At 40.2% G+C, this 19,456-nt stretch overlaps 1 protein-coding gene across 2 annotated transcripts in view; it reads right to left on the bottom strand.

Annotated features, from left to right (window-relative positions):
• Positions 1 to 19,456, bottom strand: part of LOC150085151 (uncharacterized) — a 274,128-nt gene that overhangs the window by 79,049 nt on the left and 175,623 nt on the right. For both annotated transcript variants that reach the window (XM_090373050.1, XM_090373051.1), the window contains exon 8: positions 18,328 to 18,395. In XM_090373050.1, coding sequence (XP_090229176.1) covers positions 18,328 to 18,395 — 68 coding nt within the window. The remainder of the gene's footprint in view (positions 1 to 18,327; positions 18,396 to 19,456) is intronic.

The following is a 19,456-nucleotide window of genomic DNA, read 5'->3' as shown; positions in this document are numbered from 1 at the left end:
TTATAAGACTCTCAGTTTTACTGGCCCACTCTATTTCCCTGTTCAGTTAGCATTAGTAGAGGCATTTGATGCAAGAAAGCAAGCTTATGCAGCATCAGCCAAAAAAAAAAAAAAAAACCCACTTCCACTTCACCCCCTCTGTTCGTTCGAAATACCTGTCCAGCTGAGCCTTAAACTTATTTAGGTTATCAACTTCCACAACAAGGGATTAAAGTCTGTTCCACCAACGAACCACCCGCTGGCTAAAGGCAAATTTCCGCACGTCTATCCTACATCCGTCTTTCCTCAATTTGAATTTATGCCCTCTCCGGTGTTTATTCTGAGCGAGAGGAAGAATCCCGTCAGCATTGAGCATGCTCAAACCATTCAAGGCTTTATACACCTCTATCAGATCACCTCGCTGGTGCCTAGTCTCCAGACACTGTAATTTGCAAAACTTAAGCCTTTCTTTGTAAGAGCATCCCTTTGTTCCATTCACTAATCTTGTTGCCCTCCTCTGTACTCGTTCCAGCAGCTCTACATCCTTCTTGAAATGAGGCCTCCAGACCTGTATACAGTACTCTAGGTGTGGCCTGACCATTGCCTTATACAAGGGAATAATCACCTCCTTATCCCTGCTAGAAAAATTCCTATCTATCATTGACAATACACCATGAGCTACACTTGCAGCCCATCTGCACTGTCAGAGACCTTCATATCTGCCTGCACAACCACCCCCCAGGTCCCTTTCATTCTCTACCACTGTCAGTGAGTACTACAGAGTTGATACGTTGCTCTGGGGTTGCTGTTTCCCATGTGTAGTACTTTACATTTGTCAATGTTAAACTTCATTTGCCACCTCTCAGCCCATCTGCTCAACCTTTCCAGATCCTGTTGCAGCAGCATAGTGTTAGTAGTGTCCTTGACAACCCTGCCTACCTTTGTATCGTCTGCAAACTTCGATATTAAGCTTGATATACCATCATCAATATCATTTTTAAATACAGAAAACAATAATGGACCCAACACTGAGCCCTGAGGGACTCCACTAATAACATTAGTTCACGACGAGCAGTGTCCATTGATTACCACTCTCTGTCTTCTCCCCCTCAACCACCCCTTTATCCATAACAGAAATTTGCCTCCAATGTCACACTGCTCCAATTTGTGCAGCAGTCTTCCATGTGCAACAGTATCAAAAGCCTTTCCAAGATCCAAGTATATAATATCAAAGTTATTCCCTGCATCCAGTTCCTTTGTGACTGCATCATAGTATCCAATCAAATTGGTCAGGCAAGACTTCCCCTTAACAAAACCATGCTGTGTCCGAGCTATAACTGAAATCTTGTCTAAATGATCCTGCAGTGCTTCTTTAACTGGTGCCTCCATTAGTTTTCCTGGAACAGAAGTTAAACTCACCGGTCTATAATTACTTGTGTCAGCCTTTGATCCTCCTTTGTGAATTGGGGTAACATTTGCACATCTCCAGTCTGTGGGTACCTCCCCTGAGTCCAAGGAAGCTCTCATAATTATGGCTAAGGGTTTGTTTTCTTCCTCTGCTGCCTCCTTTAATATAACTGGATAGATCCCATCCACCCCGGGTGCCTTTCTTGTGTTTATCTTCAACAATTTCTCCTCCACTTTACTCTCTGTTATTACAAGATTCTCTAGCTTACTGCTAGAGTTAAATACACCTCTGGCTTTCCCCTTGCTAAATAACTCCTCATGTGTGAATGTCGATGCAAAATATTCATTTAGTTTGTTAGCTACCTGAGCAGGATCATCAACAGTTGACCCATCGATATCAAGTGGACCAATCTGATTCATCCCCTTCCTTCTAGAGTTTACATAAGTAAAGAACTCTTTGCTGGTTTTCTTTGCATTCCTTGCCAAAGATTTATCGTAATCTGCCTTCGCCTGCCTAACCTCCTTTGTAACTTGGTTACAGATCAACTTGTATCTATCATAGGCTTCTGTGTCATGTGTTAATTTGTATGTATCCCATGCATGTTTCTTCTCTGCCATATGCCTCATTAGTTCATCTGACATCCATTTAGGCCTAAACCCTGAACAATATTTCTTAGTTGGTATGTAAAGCCTAGTAGCTTCCAAGATAAGTTCTTTAAATGCTTCCCATTTTGCATTTGCTATTGGTAACATCATCAGTTGGTCCCACTGTATAGAATTTAAATACTGTCTCAGTCCATTGTAGTCACCTTTACGAAAGCAATAACCCTTCCCTTTACCCCTAATGGTAGTTACCTCTTTGAGTAAATCCCACTTCAGCACACTGTGATCACTGCCACCTAGTGGTTCCTGTATCTGCAGATTCTTAATGCATGAAGAATCACTATTGATAATCAAATCAAGAGTATTCCTCCCTCTAGTTGCCTCCCGAACATGGTGATGTAGAAAACAATCATCCAATAAATCCACAAAAGCCTTGCTAGTGTGTGAGTGACCAGCCCCCAAATTCCAGTCGATATCTGTGAAATTAAAATCTCCCATTATAAGACTCTGATTTATTGGCCCACTATTTCCCTGTACAGTTTCTTATTATACTCATCAGAGTCATTAGGCCTATAGCACACTCCTACTCTCAATTTTGATCTCCCAATGCTTATGTCACACCAAACTGACTCAACACTACACTGTCCAGCGATGTCCACTGGCTTCACTTCCTTTGATTTTATGTATTTCTTAACTAATAGTATAACACCTCCCCCCTTCCTATCCAGTCTATCCTTACTGTAGACGTTGTACTCCCCAAATTCCAGTTCTGCCTTCCTTATACCTGTGTGGCACCACGTCACTGATATTCCAACAATATCTGCCTTTGATGCTTTGAGCAATACCTCAAATTTATTTACCAAACTCCTAGCATTGGTGTACACGCAAGTATACATGCACCTGCTCTTTTTCTTAGCTACCCTAATACAACCCATGTGTTTACTTGTACCTCAATGATTCCCAGCAGTCTCTGAAATATCCTGCATCTTATTTTCCAAGCTGCTGCTCATTCCAATAGAAGTAGTGCAAGAATCACTTTCACCTCTGCCAGTGGCTACTGTTAATCTATTAGTCCTTGTATCCTCCCAATCTAGCAGTTTTCCAACCCACCTAACACTGCCTCGATAGCATCAGCAAACATTCTTGCACCCTTTCTATTTAAGTGTGTCCCATCCCTGTAGAAGCAGTCTCTCCTGTTAACAAGTACAGACCAGGCTGAAAAAAATTCTACCCCTTGAGCCTTACACAATTTTTCTAGGGCCGAATTGATCGACAGGGCTCTCGTCATATACTCCCTCCTATCGTGTCTGGGCAGAATTGCAGACATTTTCAAATTCAACCCTAATTCACGGCTTTTTTTCAACAGTGACCTGTACTTGTTAAGTAATTCCGCCGGTCTCCTACTCTTAATATCATTAGTGCCAACGTGTACAACTATATCACCTTTTGTGCCCTTAAAAGATGATATCCGCTCTACAACGTGATCAACCTTTGACCCCTGGCAGGGATACCTTGGTGCTGTTCCACCTATCCTTTTTACAAAGCATGTTTCCCATTTCCCTGACAATAGAGTCACCAACAACTACTAGTTCCTTTGGGACCAGCGCATTCTGCCATGGGGGTTGCCGCTGTGTTGTGTGATGCCCAAGTGTTTGGTGTGGGCAGCTGACAGCTTGATGGGCCCTCACTTTTAATCCTTCGAGGACATCCACCCTGTCCTTCAAGCTCTCATATAGGCCCATAACAACTCTGAGTTGTTGCCTGATTTCCTTACACTCCCTGCATCGCGCACATACAAAGACATCCCCCATGGCAGTATCATGTCCCATACCAGACTGCTCCACAAACATCAAGCAAATAGTGCATCTTAAAAGGCTGTGATTCAGAGGGCAACTGCCCCCTTCAGTTCTCTCCTGAGCCACAGCACTCCCATTAGCTTGAGACTTTTGCTTTGCTGCTCTGGTCTGAGTTATGATTTTGATTTAATTTCAATAAAATTTCAGTACATAATTAAAACCCTAAACTTGTATCCCAACACAGTCATAACGCTATATTTATGTTTCAATATCGAGTGTTATCTACGAAATCCCTTTATATAACTGCCGTATCAAGTTAAGTATTAATTATTTATTTTTGCTAATTATTTATGTTACGTAATCTAAGTTGTTATATGTATATAGTTAAAAGTACAATTTAATTGACAATGAAGTTCAACAAGATTAATAGATTTACTGATTAATTGACAATATTATATTATGTACTATACTATACTAAGCTTATGCTATATAGTTTGAGATAATTTGTATCACGTAACAATGGCGGCAATTTACGAACGGTAAATCTACGGACACTTAAGTATCGATTAACTTCCAAATCTCTCTGTTTCGATTGAGAATAAACTAAGGATCCTGACTAGCTACTTACAGAAAATAATTTGATATAACAATTGGTTAATAGATCGGCTAAATATGGTTAAAAAAAAAAACCTTTCATTCAACGGAGCTGCAACTTGTAACACGTGGATTTGATACCCTTACCGATACTAAGTAATACCTACAAAATCTCTATCTAAGTTAAACTTTAAACTAAGTATCGTAACTAGGAATATAAAGCTACTCTAGAAAATAAGTTAATATGCCAATTTAATAAAACAAAAAATAAATCAGAAAAAACTTCTCTGTTCTAGGAGCAGCAATAAGCTACGTCCGCACAGGCTACCCTCGTTCTCAAACGATATACCCCAAACTAGATAGCATAAGGTTTAACGTAAAACTAGATAGCAACTATAGTAGTATCAATTAATCAGTAAAATATACTAATCTGATTAAATTTCATTGTCAATTAAATTGTACTTTTTTAACTAAATAGATATAATGACTTAGTTTTTACAAACATAACATTATAAATTAATACATATATCTCGACAGGAGATAAGAAAGTCATATAATGTAACTCGGAGATAATATTCAATACTGAAATACATATATATAGTGGTATAACTGCATTGGGATATAAGTTTAGGGTTATATTTTGTATTGGAATTTTATTTGAAATTAAACAGAAAGCATGACTCAGACCAGAGCAGCAAAGCAAAAGGCTAAAACTAATGAGAGGAATGTGGATAACTCAGGGGGGCAGTTGTCCTCTGAATCGCAGCATTTTGAAATGCACTGCTTGTTTGATGTTTGTGGAGCATAGTGGACATAGTGTTTTTGTCAAGCGGTTCCTGTGGTTCCCCACAAATCTGCGTTGAGTACTACTCTGTGATGTATGCACAACATTGCAAGGCCAGTCAGTGTGGGTTGTGTGAGTAGTGTGTTGTTTGACTGGCCTCTTAGTTACTGGGAGGCTCGATCACCATGGAAGGAGCCTTTCAGCATCCGTCCACCGGCACGAGGAGTCAGGCCAGGAAGGTAGAAGGAACGTCTGTTGGGCTCTCCCCCCACTTGCAAAACACAAGAGGAGAGAGGCCAAGTTAGAGGAATGGAGCGAGTTGGACAGGAAAGGTAAGATAAGGGGGAAGGAAGCAAGGGTAGGCAGAGCAGAATGCTACCCCAGCAGAGGGCCAAATGGCCCAGATGATCCCACGCCTGTCAGTTGACCAGCGTCAGCAGAACCCCTTCGATGAAGGTTCACCGAGGGTGAATAAAGTATGTAATAAGGCGATGATCACTGGTGGTCGCATATTCATGCACCTGCCATTGTTGGAGACAATTACTGAGGGAAGGAGTTATAAGGGTAACATCCAAGTTGGATTCTCCAGTTCCTGAGGAGTAGGTGGTAGGTTGACCTGGTAGATTAGTGATCTCCAATCTGTGGGCAGCAATAAATTCATCAAGTAAATCACCTCTAGCATCAGTAGTGGCATTGTACTAACTAGTAGAGTGTGCACTGGAGTCGGCTGCGATGATAACAAGTGAATCATTAAGCAGGTCAAAAGCCCATTCCAGGGTGGCAATATGCGGTTGGATGTCAGTGCCGAACTGAAAGTAAGACGTAAGGATGGAGATGCGGTGAAAGCAGCCTTCCACAGTAGCAGCAGCCAGGTGGGAGGATGCATAAGGAATCAACTCTGGTCACAACTAGGTCCGGGTTGCGGATTATGATGGCTGCAAGGCATAGCTGGTTTGCAGTCTGTATCTTCCGGTATGTAGGTGGATATCCAGAAACTCTACAGCAAACGCAGTTGGGTTCCTGGAGGAGAAGAAAGTCGAGGTCAAGTTCTTCCATGATGGGATGGAGGTGAGAAGCCACAGAGATTTATTTTTGTCCATTTATTTGGGCAATGCGAAGTCTGGATGTTGTCTGGTTAGATGGCCTATTATCCATAATTTGTATTGTTACAGATTATTTCAGCTGATCTTTTATATACAAGGCATGCTCCATCCTGAACGGAGTGATTGCTGGGTTTATTAATAGCTTTGCAGTTGGCACAGGTTGGTGGGGAGGATTAATTTGGACAGTTCTTGTAAAGGTGATCTGCCTCTGCACAATGGGAGGGCGCTGACTCTCTTTAAAAATTACAGCTGGGAACTACAGGCTCCGAAAAAGCGATAAGTGTTTGCCTTTTTTTTTACTTAATTGTATTTTATATTGTACTTTATACATAGTCTTATTGTTATAGTATAGTTACGCTGGTTATTTTTATTTTTAATTTAGATATTTTTGTAGATTACTACTTAATATTCGTAAAACCGTTATTTCATTCGAATCTTGCAGCCATTGTTTTTGTATGGGGTGGTAGGGAATTCTAATTTTTAATTGTGGTAACTAGGTAGCTCTAACGTATAATTATATAGCGTAATACGAATCACTACATTTAGGATTCTATTAGATAGCGTAGTATTTACAATTAACTAAATTTATTGATCTTATTAATTTAAAATATCATTCCACAGACTAGAGCAGCAAAGCAACGGACGCAAAGTGGCAGGAGTGCTGTGACTCGGGGGGAGAACTGAGGGGGGGGGGGCAATTCTCCAACGCATCACAGCCTAAAAAAATGTGCAACTTGTGAAATGTTTGCCGAACTCTCTGGAACAGAACAGGATCTAGCCAAGGAGGATGTCTTTCTGTGTGCCAGGTGCACAGAGTGTCTAGAAATTTGGCATCAACTCAGCGTTCTACTGGCCGTCTATGAGAGCTTGAGGTGTAGAGTAGACGCACTCAAAGAAATTAATATGAGAGGTCTGTCTAGCTCTCAGCTGCCCAACTCAACACCAGACCACACTCCTGAGCATCAGGCAACACAGCGGCAATCTCCAAGGCAGAATGCACTGGTCCCAAAGGAACTAGTTATTGCTGGTGACTCTATTGTCAGGGAGACGGGAAATATATTGTGTAAAAAGGATAGATGGACCAGGACCAGGGTATTTCTGCCAGGGGCAAAACTTGATGACGTTGTAAAGCATATATCATATTTTAAGGGCACAAAAGGTGATATTGTTGTACACGTTGGCACCAATGATATTAAGAGTAGGAGATCTACAGATTTACTTAACAAGTACAGGTAAATGTTGCAAAAAAGTCATCAGTCAGGGTTAAATTTGAAATTGTCTGCAATTCTGCCCAGACACAATAGGAAGGAGTACACAATGAGAGCCTTGTCAATCAATTCGGCCCTAGAGGGAAAATGTGCAAGGCTCAAGGGATGAATTTTTTTCAGCGAGGTCTGTGCTTGTTAACAGGAGAGACTGCTTCTACCGGGATGGGATACACTTAAATAGAAAGGGTGCAAGAATATTTGCTGATGCTATTGAGGCAGTGTTAGGTGGGTCAGAAAACTGCTAGCTTGGGGGGATTCACAGACTAAAAGGTTAAAAGTAGCCGCAGGCAGAGGTGAAGGTGATTCTTGCACAACTTCTATTAGAATAAGTAGCAACCTGGAGCGAAGAGTGCTGGGTGTTTCAGGGACTGATGGCAGTCATTGTGAAACAGGTGGGTATATGGGATGTGTCAGGGTAACTAGGAATAGGAATAGGTGCATGTATGCCAATGCTAGAAGTATAGTAAATAAATTTGATGAATTTGAAGTGTTGGTCAAGATATCAAAGGTGGATATTGTTGGGATATCAGAGACGTGGTGTCACACTAATATTAGGAATGCAGAATTGGAATTTGGGAGTACAATGTGTACAGAAAGGATAGACAGAATAGGAGGGGAGGAGTTGTCATGCTGTTTATTAAGAAAAACATAAAATCAAAAGAAGTGCATCCAGTTGATATAGATGAACAGTGCACTGTTAAGTCAGTTTGGTGCGACATAAGCACTGCGAAAGCAATAATAAGAGTAGGAAGGTGTTATAGCCCTAATGACTCGAATGAGTACAATGAACAATTGTACAGAGAAACAGAGTGGGCTAGTAAATCAGAATGTCTTATAATGAGGGGATTTTAACTTCCCAGATATTGACTGGAACTTGTGAGTTGGTCACTCACACACTAGTAAGACTTTTGTGGATTTATTGGATGATTGTTTTCTGCAGCAGCATGTTCGAGAGGCTACAAGGGAGGGTAATACTCTTGATCTGGTTATCATCATTAGTGTATTAAGAATTTGCAGATAAAGGAACCACTAGGTGGCAGCGATCACAGTGTACTGATGTGGGATTTACTTAAAGATATAATTACCATCAGGGGTAAAGGAAAAGGTTTTTGCTTCCATAAAGGTGAGTACAGTGGTCTCAGACAGTTTTAAATTCTGTACAGTGGGATCAACTGATGATGTTACCAACAGTAAATTCTAAGTGGGAAGCATTCAAGGACTTAATCGTGGAAGCTACTAAAAGTTTCATACCTATTAATAAATATTGTTCGAGGTTTAGGCCAAAATGGTTATCGAATGAACTAACAAGACTTGTGACAGAGAAGAAAAATGCATGGGATGCACATAAATTATCAAGCGACTCAGAAGCCTATGGCAGATATAAGCTAGTCTAAATCTTTGGTAAAGGATGCTAAGAAAAACAGCAAGGATTTCTTTACTTATATAAACTATAAAAGGAAGGGGATGAATCTGATTGGTCCACTTGATATCAATGGATCAACTGTTGATGATCCTGCTCAGATAGCAAACAAACCGAATGAGTATTTTGCATCTACATTCACACATGAGGAGTTATTAAGGTTTGAAAATGGCAGAAGGTTATCAAATTGTACCAAGGTACCAGGGTACTAGAGTTATTCAAGGAGGGGAATGACAGAAGTTTATCAAACAGGGAGCTAAGTGATTTTGTAATAACTGAGAGCAAAGTGGAAGAGAAATTTTGAAGTTAAACATAAAAATGGCACCCAGGGCATATGTAATCTATCCAGTTATAATGAAGGAGGCAGTAAGGGAATTAGGCAAACCCTTAGCCATAATTATGAGAGCATCCTTGGACTCAGGGGAGGTCCCCACGGACTGGAGATGTGCAAATGTATCCTGAATTCACAAAGGCGGATCGAAGGGTGACACGAGTAATTACAGACCAGTTAGTTTAACTTCTGTTCTGGGTAAAATAATGGAGTCACTGGTTAAAGATGCATTGCAGGATCATCTAGACAAGACTGCAGCAATAATTCAGACACAGCATGGGTTTGTTAAGGGAAAGTCTTGTCTGACAAATTTGATAGGATATTATGATGTGGTTACAAGGGAACTGGATGCAAAAAATAATTTTGATATCATATATTTGGATTTCAGGAAAGCTTTTTACACAGTTGTGCATGGAAGACTATTGGAGCAGAATGGTATTAAGGGTAAGTTGCTACAATGGATAAAAGGATGGTTGAGTGGGAGAAGACAGAGGGTGGTAATCAATGGGTGCAGCTCTTCGTGAACTAATTTTATTAGTGGAGTCCCACAGGTGTTGGGTCCACTGTTGTTTTGTATATTTGTCAATGATATTGATGAAGGTATATCAGGCTTAGTGTCGAAATTTGCAGATGCATTGCAGATGATACAAAGATTGGCAGGGTCTGTTAATGACAATAATGGCAGTGTGCTGCTGCAACAGGATCTAGAAAATTTGGGCAGATGGGCTAAGAAGTGGCAACTGAAGTTTAACCTTGACAAATGCAAAGTACTGCATATGGGTAGAAGTAACCCCAGAGAAACGTACCAAATGTGTGGTACTACACTTAAGGTGGTAGAAAATGAAAAAGACCTGGGAGAAATTGTGCAGTCAGATATGAAGTTTTCTGAGCAATGCAGATGGGCTGACAGGGCAGGTCATGGGGTTTTGTCAATGATATATAGGAATTTTGTTAGCAGAGAAAATGAGGTGATTGTCCCTCTGTATAAGGCAATGGTCAGGCCATGCCTTGACTACTGCATACAGATCTGGAGGCCTCATTTTAGGAAGGATGTAGATTTGCTGGAGCGTGTACAGAGAAGAGCAACAAGATTTGTGAGAGGAATTGAAGGAATCCTCTTACCGAGAGAAGCTTTAGTTCTGCAAATTGCAGTGGCTGGAGACTATGCACCTGCATGGTGATCTGATTGAGGTGTATAAGGCCTTTAATGGGTTGAGCACGTTGAATTCTGATGGGATCCTTCCACTTGTTCGGATTACGAACCTAAGGGGGCATAAATTCAAATTAGAAAAGACAGATGTAGTATAGATGTGCGGAAATTTGCCTTTAGCCAGCGGGTGATTAATTGCTGGAACAAACTTCCATCTGTCGTTGTGGAAGTTGATAGGTGAAATAAATTTAAGGAAGAACTGGACAGGCATTTGGAGGGAATGGTATGATTTTTTTTTTTGGCTGATGCTGCATAAGCTCATACACTTGCTTTCTTGCATCACATGCCACTACTACTACTACTAATGCCCGCAGATTGGCTGCTTTTTGAGACACTTCTTGGAGGTATAGCCATATCCCTAGCAATTTTAACATTTCATAACTGGTACAAAGTCCCGGAAACGGTGTAATGACCAGCCCAAAAAGATCCTTTTTTGATTATGGAAAAATTTCTAATCCTGGGAGATACCTGGAAAATGCAGTTCAGATTGTCCTGTGACCTGGTAGTCATTGAGAACTGAATCTTCATTTCATTGGCTGGCTCCCTCCCTGTCTATGTGTCCAAAGAGATTTCTATTGAAAATCTCTTCTTTCTGGAGTGAGACTTCAACATCGAAGATGATAATGCTCGGCCCTGTTTCGGGGTTTCAAAAGTGAGGCTCAAGTTTTCAGCTTTTACACATTTGTAATTTTAAAACATTTGCTCCAGATCTGATTTGGAAGCTGCTTCCAGGATTATGCCTGTGCTGCAGATCTTTCGGACACTTTTGATTTTTATGTTTTCCAACTTTGGTTTTAAGATTTTCAAGACTGTCTTTTACGCCATCGCTGTCCACAATATCACAACCCTCTGCTGCCTTGATAATGAGCATATGCTTCTGTTCTGGGGGAGGATTCTTGGGCATTTTGACTGTGGCTGCATATGACAAAGTCTGAGGAGTCCCTTCAAAAGGGGCCTGGGCCTGTGTGGTAGAGGCAATGGTGTTCAAGGCCTTGAAAGCTGGGTTGGTTATAGTCGTCGTGAGGGTCACATTTGTTTGTCGCAACTGCTCGTTCATTGATTTCAGTTGCTCATTTTCACTTATTGCTTCAAACAACATCTTTTCCAATGAGCCCCAGCAGTGTATAATACACAAACATGCAGCACTGGAAACTCCACTATTATTGCTGTAAAGACAGCTCTCTATTTTACGCCGCAGAGTCTGGATAATTCTTCGGTTTGGAATTTCCTTGCTTAATAAGCTAGGCTGATCCTTCATCATTCAGAAACAGGACATGATATTGCCAAGGGGAATGTCTGTGTGTGTGTGTGTGTGTGTGTGTGTGTGCACGCGTGATGTAAGGAGTGTGAAGAAATCAGAAGATAATCAGCACTGTTATGGGCCTATATGAGAGCTAAAAGACAGGATGGATGCCCTCGAAGGATTTAAATTGAGCGGGCCCATCATGCTCTCAGTTGCCCACATCAATGCAGGAGCTTGCACTTCAACATAATGCAACACAGATGCAACACCCAAGGTAGAATGCGCTGGTCCAAAAGGAACTAGTTATTGTTGGTGACTCTATTGTCAGGGAGACGGAGAATATATTGTGCAAAAAGGATAGGTGGAACAGGGCCAGGGTATGTCTGCCAGGGGTTGATGATGTTGTAGAGCAGATATCATCTTTTAAGGGCACAAGATGTGATATTGTTTATATGTTGGCACTAATGATATTAAGAGGAGACCAGCGGAATTACTTAACAAGTACAGGTCAATGTTGGAAAAAAAGCCACGAGTTAGGGTTGAATTTGAAAGTGTCTGCAATTCTGCCCATACATGATAGAAGGGAGTATATGATGAGAGCCTTGTCAATCAATTTGGCCCTGGAGAGATTGTGCAAGGCTCAAGGGGTAGAATTATTCTCAGCCTGGTCTGTGCTTGTTAACAGGAGAGAATGCTTCTACAGGGATGGTATACACTTAAACAGAAAGGATGCAAGATTTGCTGATGCTATCAAGGCAGAGTTGGGTGAGTCAGAAAATTGCTAGTTTGGGGTGGGAGACACGGACTAATAGATTAACAGCAGCTGCTGGCAGAGGTGAAAGAGATTCTTGCACTGCTTCTATTGAAATGAACAGCAGCCTGGAAAACAAGGTGTAGGGGATTCCAGAGACTGCTGGGAGTTATTGCAGAACAAGTAAATACATGAGCTGTGTTAGGGTAGCTAAGAATAGGAATAGGTGCATGTATACTTGTGTGTACACCAATGCTAGGAGTTTGGTAAATAAATTTGATGAATTTGAGGTGTGGTCAAAACTTCAAAGGCAGATATTGTTGGGATAACAGAGACATGGTGTTACATATATATTAGGAATGCAAAACTGGAATTTGGGGAATACAATTTGTACAGGAACGATAGACAGGATAGGAAGGGAGGAGGGGTTATTCTATTGATTAAGAAACACAAAATCCAAGGAAGTACAGCCAGTCGAAATGCCTGGACAATGCAGTGTCAAGTCAGTTTGGTGTGACACAAGCACTCGGAAATCAAAATTGAGTATGAGTGAGTTATAGTCCAAATGACTCTGATGAGTATAATAAAAGAATTGTACAGGGAAAAAGAGTGGGCCAGTAAATCAAAGTGTCTTATAATGGGGGATTTTTATTTTCCAGAAATTGACTGGAATTTGTGGGTTAGCATTAGCATTAGTAGAGGCATTTGATGCAAGAAAGCAAGCTTATGCAGCATCAGCCAAAAAAAAAAAAAAAAAAGTAACATAAATAAATAAAAATAACCACTTCCACTTCACCCCTCTGTTCGTTCGAAATACCTGTCCAGCTGAGCCTTAAACTTATTTAGGCTATCAACTTCCACGACAAGGGATGGAAGTCTGTTCCACCCACCAACCACCCGCTGGCTAAAGGCAAATTTCCGCACATCTATCCTACATCTGTCTTTCCTCAATTTGAATTTATGCCCTCTCAGGTGATTTTTCTGAGCTAGAGGAAGAATCCCATCAGCATTGAGCATGCTCAAACCATTCAAGGCTTTGTACACCTCTATCAGATCACCCCGCTGGTGCCTAGTTTCCAGACACTGTAATTTGCAAAACTTAAGCCTTTCTTCGTAAGAGAACCCCTTTGTCCCATTCACCAATCTAGTTGCCCTTCTCTGTACTCGTTCCAGCAGCTCTACATCCTTCCTGAAATGAGGCCTCCAGGCCTGTATACAGTACTCTAGGTGTGGCCTGACCATTGCCTTATACAAGGGAATAATCACTTCCTTATCCCTGCTAGAAAAATTCCTATATATCATTGACAATACACCATGAGCTACTCTTGCAGCTCGTCTGCACTGCTCAGAGAACTTCATATCTGCCTGCACCACCACCCCCAGGTCCCTTTCATTCTCTACCACTGTCAGTGTAGTACCACAGAGTTGATACGTTGCTCTGGGGTTGCTGTTTCCCATATGTAGTACTTTACATTTGTCAATGTTAAACTTCATTTGCCACCTCGAAGCCCATCTGCTCAACCTTTCCAAATCCTGTTGCAGCAGCATAGTGTCAGTAGTGTCCTTGACAACCCTGCCAACCTTCGTATCGTCTGCAAACTTGGACATTAAGCCTGATATACCATCATCAATATCATTTATAAATACAGAAAACAATAAAGGCCCCAATACTGAACCCTGAGGGACTCCACTAATAACATTAGTCCACGATGAGCAGTGTCCATTGATTACCACTCTCTGTCTTCTCCCCCTCAACCACCCCTTTATCCATAGCAGCAACTTGCCTCCAATGCCACACTGCTCCAATTTGTGCAGCAGTCTTCCATGTGCAACAGTATCAAAAGCCTTTCTAAGATCCAAGTATATAATATCAAAGTTATTCCCTGCATCCAGTTCTTTTGTGACTGCATCATAGTATCCAATCAAATTGGTCAGGCAAGACTTCCCCTTAACAAAACCATGCTGTGTCCTAGCTATAACTGAAGTCTTGTCTAGATGATCCTGCAGTGCTTCTTTCACCAGTGCCTCCATTAATTTTCCGGGAACAGAAGTTAAACTCACAGGTCTATAATTACTTGTGTCAGCCTTTGATCCCCCTTTGTGAATTGGGGTCACATTTGCACATCTCCAGTCAATGGGTACCTCCCCTGAGTCCAAGGAAGCTCTCATAATTATGGCTAAGGGTTTGCTTACCTCCTTTGCTGCCTCCTTTAATATAACTGGATAGATCCCATCCACCCCAGGTGCCTTTCTTGTGTTTATCTTCAACAATTTCTCCTCCACTTTGCTCTCAGTTATTACAAGATTCTGTAGCTTACTGCTAGAGTTGAATACACCTCTGGCATTCCCCTCGCTGAATAACTCCTCATGTGTGAATGTCGATGCAAAATATTCATTTAGTTTGTTAGCTACCCGAGCAGGGTCATCAACAGTTGACCCATCGATCTCAAGTGGACCAATCTGATTCATCCCCTTCCTTCTAGAGTTTACATAAGTAAAGAACTCTTTGCTGTTTTTCTTCGCATCCCTTGCCAAGGATCTCTCGTAATCTGCCTTCGCCTGCCTAACCTCCTTTGTAACTTGGTTACAGATCAACTTGTATCTATCATAGGCGTCCGTGTCACATGTTAATTTGTATGTATCCCATGCATTTTTCTTCTCTGCCATATGCCTCATTAGTTCATCTGACAACCATTTAGGCCTAAACCTTGAACAATATTTCTTAGTTGGTATGTAAAGCCTAGTAGCTTCCACAATAAGTTCTTTGAATGCTTCCCATTTTGAATTTGCTGTTGGCAATATCATCAGATGATCCCGCTGTTGGTCACTCACACACTAGCAAGGCTTTTGGGGATTTACTGGATGATTGTTTTCTACAGCAGCATGTTCGGGAGGCAACTAGAGGGAGTAATACTCTTGATCTGATTATCAGTATTCTTCATGCATTAAGAATCTGCATATAAAGGAACGACTAGGTGGCAGTGATCGCAGTGTGCTAAAGTGGGATTTACTCAGAGAGATAACTACCATCAAGGGTAAAGGGAAGGGTTTTTGCTTTAGTAAAGGTGACTATGGTGGTCTGAGACAGTATTTAAATTCTATACGGTGGTACTAACTGATGATGTTACCAACAGCAAATTCAAAATGGGAAGCATTCAAAGAATTCATCTTGTAAGCTACTAGGCTTTTCATACCAACTAAGAAATACTATTCAAGATTTAGACCTAAATGGATGCCAGATGAACTAATTAGACATGTGACAGAGAAGAAAAATGCATGGGATACATACAAATTAACAGGTGACATGGAAGCCTGTGATAGATATAAGCTGGTCTGCAACCAAGTCACACAAGAGGTTAGGCAGACAAAGTCAGATTATAAGAAAATTTTGTCAAAGGATGCAAAGAAAAACAGCAAAGGGTTCTTTACTTATGTAAACTCTAGAAGGAAGGGGATGAATAAGATTGCCCACTTGATATCAATAGTTCGACTGTTGATGATCCTGCTAAGGTAACTGACAAACTGAATGAATATTTGGCATCTACATTCACACACAAGGAGTTATTCAGGAAGGAGAATTAATCAAACTCTAGCAGGTAGGATTTTGTAATAACGGAGCAAAGTGGAGGAGAAATTGCTGAAGTTGAACATAAGAAAAGCACCTGGGGTGGATAGGATCTATCTAGTTATATTAGAGGAGGTACCAAAAGGGTTAAACATTTAATTGACTTTGTTGGTAGTAATTTTCTAATTTTTAACAATATTTACACTTGTTTATCGGACAAAAGTCATTTAAACAATTTTATCGCACCCAATTGCTGGTCCGGATGTAACAACGATAGTAAAAAATGGCTTTTCTGAAGAATGCAAGTTCTTAGCAACTATACTAACAATGGCTGGAAAGTGAACACCCTGTAGAGCACCAGTGAGTGCTCTACAGGGTAAAAGAAGTAAGCAAACCCTTAGCCATAATTATGAGAGCTTCCTTGTTTCAGGAAGGTACCCATGGACTGGAGATGTGCAAATGTAATCTCAATTCATAAAGGAGGATCAAAGGGTAACACAAGTAATTACATACCTGTTAGTTTAATTTCTGTTCCAGGGAAATTAATGGAGGCACTGGTTAAAGAAACACCACAGGATCATCTAAAGAAGACTTCAATTATATTTCGGACACAGCATGGGTTTGTTAAGGGAAAGTCTTGTCTGACCAATTTGATTGAATACTATGATGTGGTCACAAAGGAACTGGATGCAGAAAATAATTTTGATATCATATACTTAGATTTTAGGAAAGCTTTTAATACGGTTACACATGGAAAACTACTGTACAAATTGGAGAGGCATATTTGGCATTCTGTACTGTACTGTACAAAATGCCAAATATGGCATTAAGGAGAAGTTGCTGCTATGGATAAAGATATGGTTGAGAGGGAGAAGAGCAGTAATCAATGGACACTGCTCTTCGTGGACTAATGTTATTAGTGGAGTCTCCCAGGTTTCGGTGTTGGCCACCTTGTTGTTTTCTGTATTTATCAATGATATTAATAAAGGTGTATCAGGGTTAATGTCCAAGTTTGCAGATGATACAAAGGTTGGCAGGATTGTTAATGACAGCACACTACTGTAACAGGATCTACAAAAGTTGAGCAGATGGTCTAAGATGTAGCAACTGAAGTTTAACATTGACAAATGTAAATTACTGCATATGGGTAGCAGTAACCCCAGAGTGATGTATGAACTGTGTGGTACTGCACTCTGGGTAGTGGAGAATGAAAAGGACCTGGGGGGTAATTGTGCAGTAAGATATGATGTTTTCTGGACAGTGCAGACAGGCTGCAAGAGTAGCTCATGGTGTCTTGTCAATGATATACAATAATTTTGCTAGCAGGGATAAGGAGGTGATTGTCCCCTTATATAATGCAATGGTCAGGCCACACCATGAGTACTGCACACACAAGTCTGGAGGCCTCATTTTAGGAAGGATGTAGAGCTGCTGGAACAAGTACAGAGAAGGGTAATGAGATTGGTGAATGAAACAAAGGGTTGCTGCTACAAGAAAGGCTTAAGTTCTGCAAATTGAAACATCTGGAGACTATGCACCTGCAAGGTGATCTAAATGAGGTACATAAGGCCTTGAATGGTTTGAGCAAGCTCAATGCTGACAGGATTCTTCCTCTTGCTCAGATTACTCACCTAAGAGGACATAAATTCAAACTGAGGAAAGACAATTGTAGAATTGATGTGTGGAAATTTACTCTTGCCAGCCAGTGGTTGATAGTTGGAACAAACTTCCATCTGTCGTAGTGGAGGTCGACAACTTAAATAAGTTCAAGGCAGAACTAGACAAGCATTTAGAGTGAATAGATGGGTAAAATGAGAAGTTTATTATTTTTTATTTTTTTTTATTTTTTGCTCATTCTATATAAGTTTGCTGCTTTCTTGCATCTTATGCCTTTGCTAATACCTCAAAACCAAGTTAATTTTTCAATTTCAAATGTAACATTTTTTTCCATATGTGGATACCTGATAATACAAAGATTTGAGAATTAACACAGAATTCCTTCTAGAAAAAGCACAATGATTGATGTGTATCTAACAGTTTAAATTTATGCATGTGCTAATTTAAATAAACCTTTTTTTATATTTTTAAGTTGCATGTTTTTCTGCAAGTTCTGGTATAAATTTTATAAAGACCCCCAAGAGAAAACTGTTAAGGTTCAAATTTAGTATGTGTGTTAAAAAATCATCACTTAAAATTCTGAAATTTAACACTGATCATTTCATAAAAACAACTTGAAGAAGAAAAATAAAAACTTTTTCAAAATTAACATTCACCTGATGCATGATTAAGATGTCTTCAGGGAAAAGGTCTCCACAAAACTCACAAGGAAGGCTTTCTGAAGGTAAAAAATAATGTTGTAAATACATGTAAAACAAATGTAAACTTAATGATAGATTAAACTAGCAATAAATTATAATTTATTGCTTGTTTAACATCAGGCAAAAAAAAAAGGCTAAGGTAAAGAAAGCCAACACAAGAAAGATTAGAAATGTCGGATAACTTACGCGAAAAATTAGTTTCCCAACACCGGACTCTAGCCCTGCTCACTCGGTAAACAGACGGTAGGTGTTATCGGTCTGGAGCTGAAATCGAGAAGGATAACAACAACATTTTTTTTACCACACCTACCTGTCAATCAATAGATTGACAGGTAGGCGTGGTAAAAAAATGTCGTTGTTGTTATTTGGTTTTTAGGAGCATTAGCAACTAAGGCCATATTGCTCCGGGAATATGTGGTGGTCATTCCTTGACCTTTCTGCATCCTCCGTATTTGGTGGTCACGGGCTTGAACCCAGGTCTAATCAAGAAGCATGTGCTACGCACTGTTCCTCCTGCCCACCTGGCTACGGAGGCGGCCCCCATGTGTGTGGCAAACAATGAAATGATTGGTAGTGGTGGGCACGACAGATGACAAGCTACTGTGTAGTCATTGGTTGGCATTATGTGTATTTATGAGTAAAGAATGGTGCATAATAGTTATGTGATGAACAGTAAACAGGTAATAGCAGTGATGAATCTTTTAAAGATGGAAATAAAAAATAAAATGTTCGTTGATTTTTTGATGAAAACCAAATTAAGAAAAGTTTCGTTCTGTTCATTTTTATGTTCTTCATTATGTTTTTTTCTCATTATTAGAAGAAGATTTTTGGAGTTCATGAGTGTTTTTACTATATTGTTGATTTAGGTTTTGGTTACAAAAAAAGGAAAGGGTTTCTTTATTTAACCTGACCTTAAATGGTAGGTTAGGAAATAATAGGAAAAGAAAAAAAAAAAGATTATTTTTATATACATATATAGTGAATAGCTACTGAGGTGTTGATTGACGTTATGATACATGTGTATCCGCACGAGTGTCTTTAAAAATAAAAGTACAGTAATAAACAATTAATATTTTGTTAATAA

The sequence above is a fragment of the Mastigoproctus giganteus genome, chromosome 5 (assembly GCF_048544385.1).
Source record: "Mastigoproctus giganteus isolate SK-2022 chromosome 5, ASM4854438v1, whole genome shotgun sequence".
Lineage (NCBI taxonomy): Eukaryota > Metazoa > Arthropoda > Arachnida > Uropygi > Thelyphonidae > Mastigoproctus > Mastigoproctus giganteus.
This window is presented reverse-complemented; position numbering and strand designations above follow the sequence as displayed.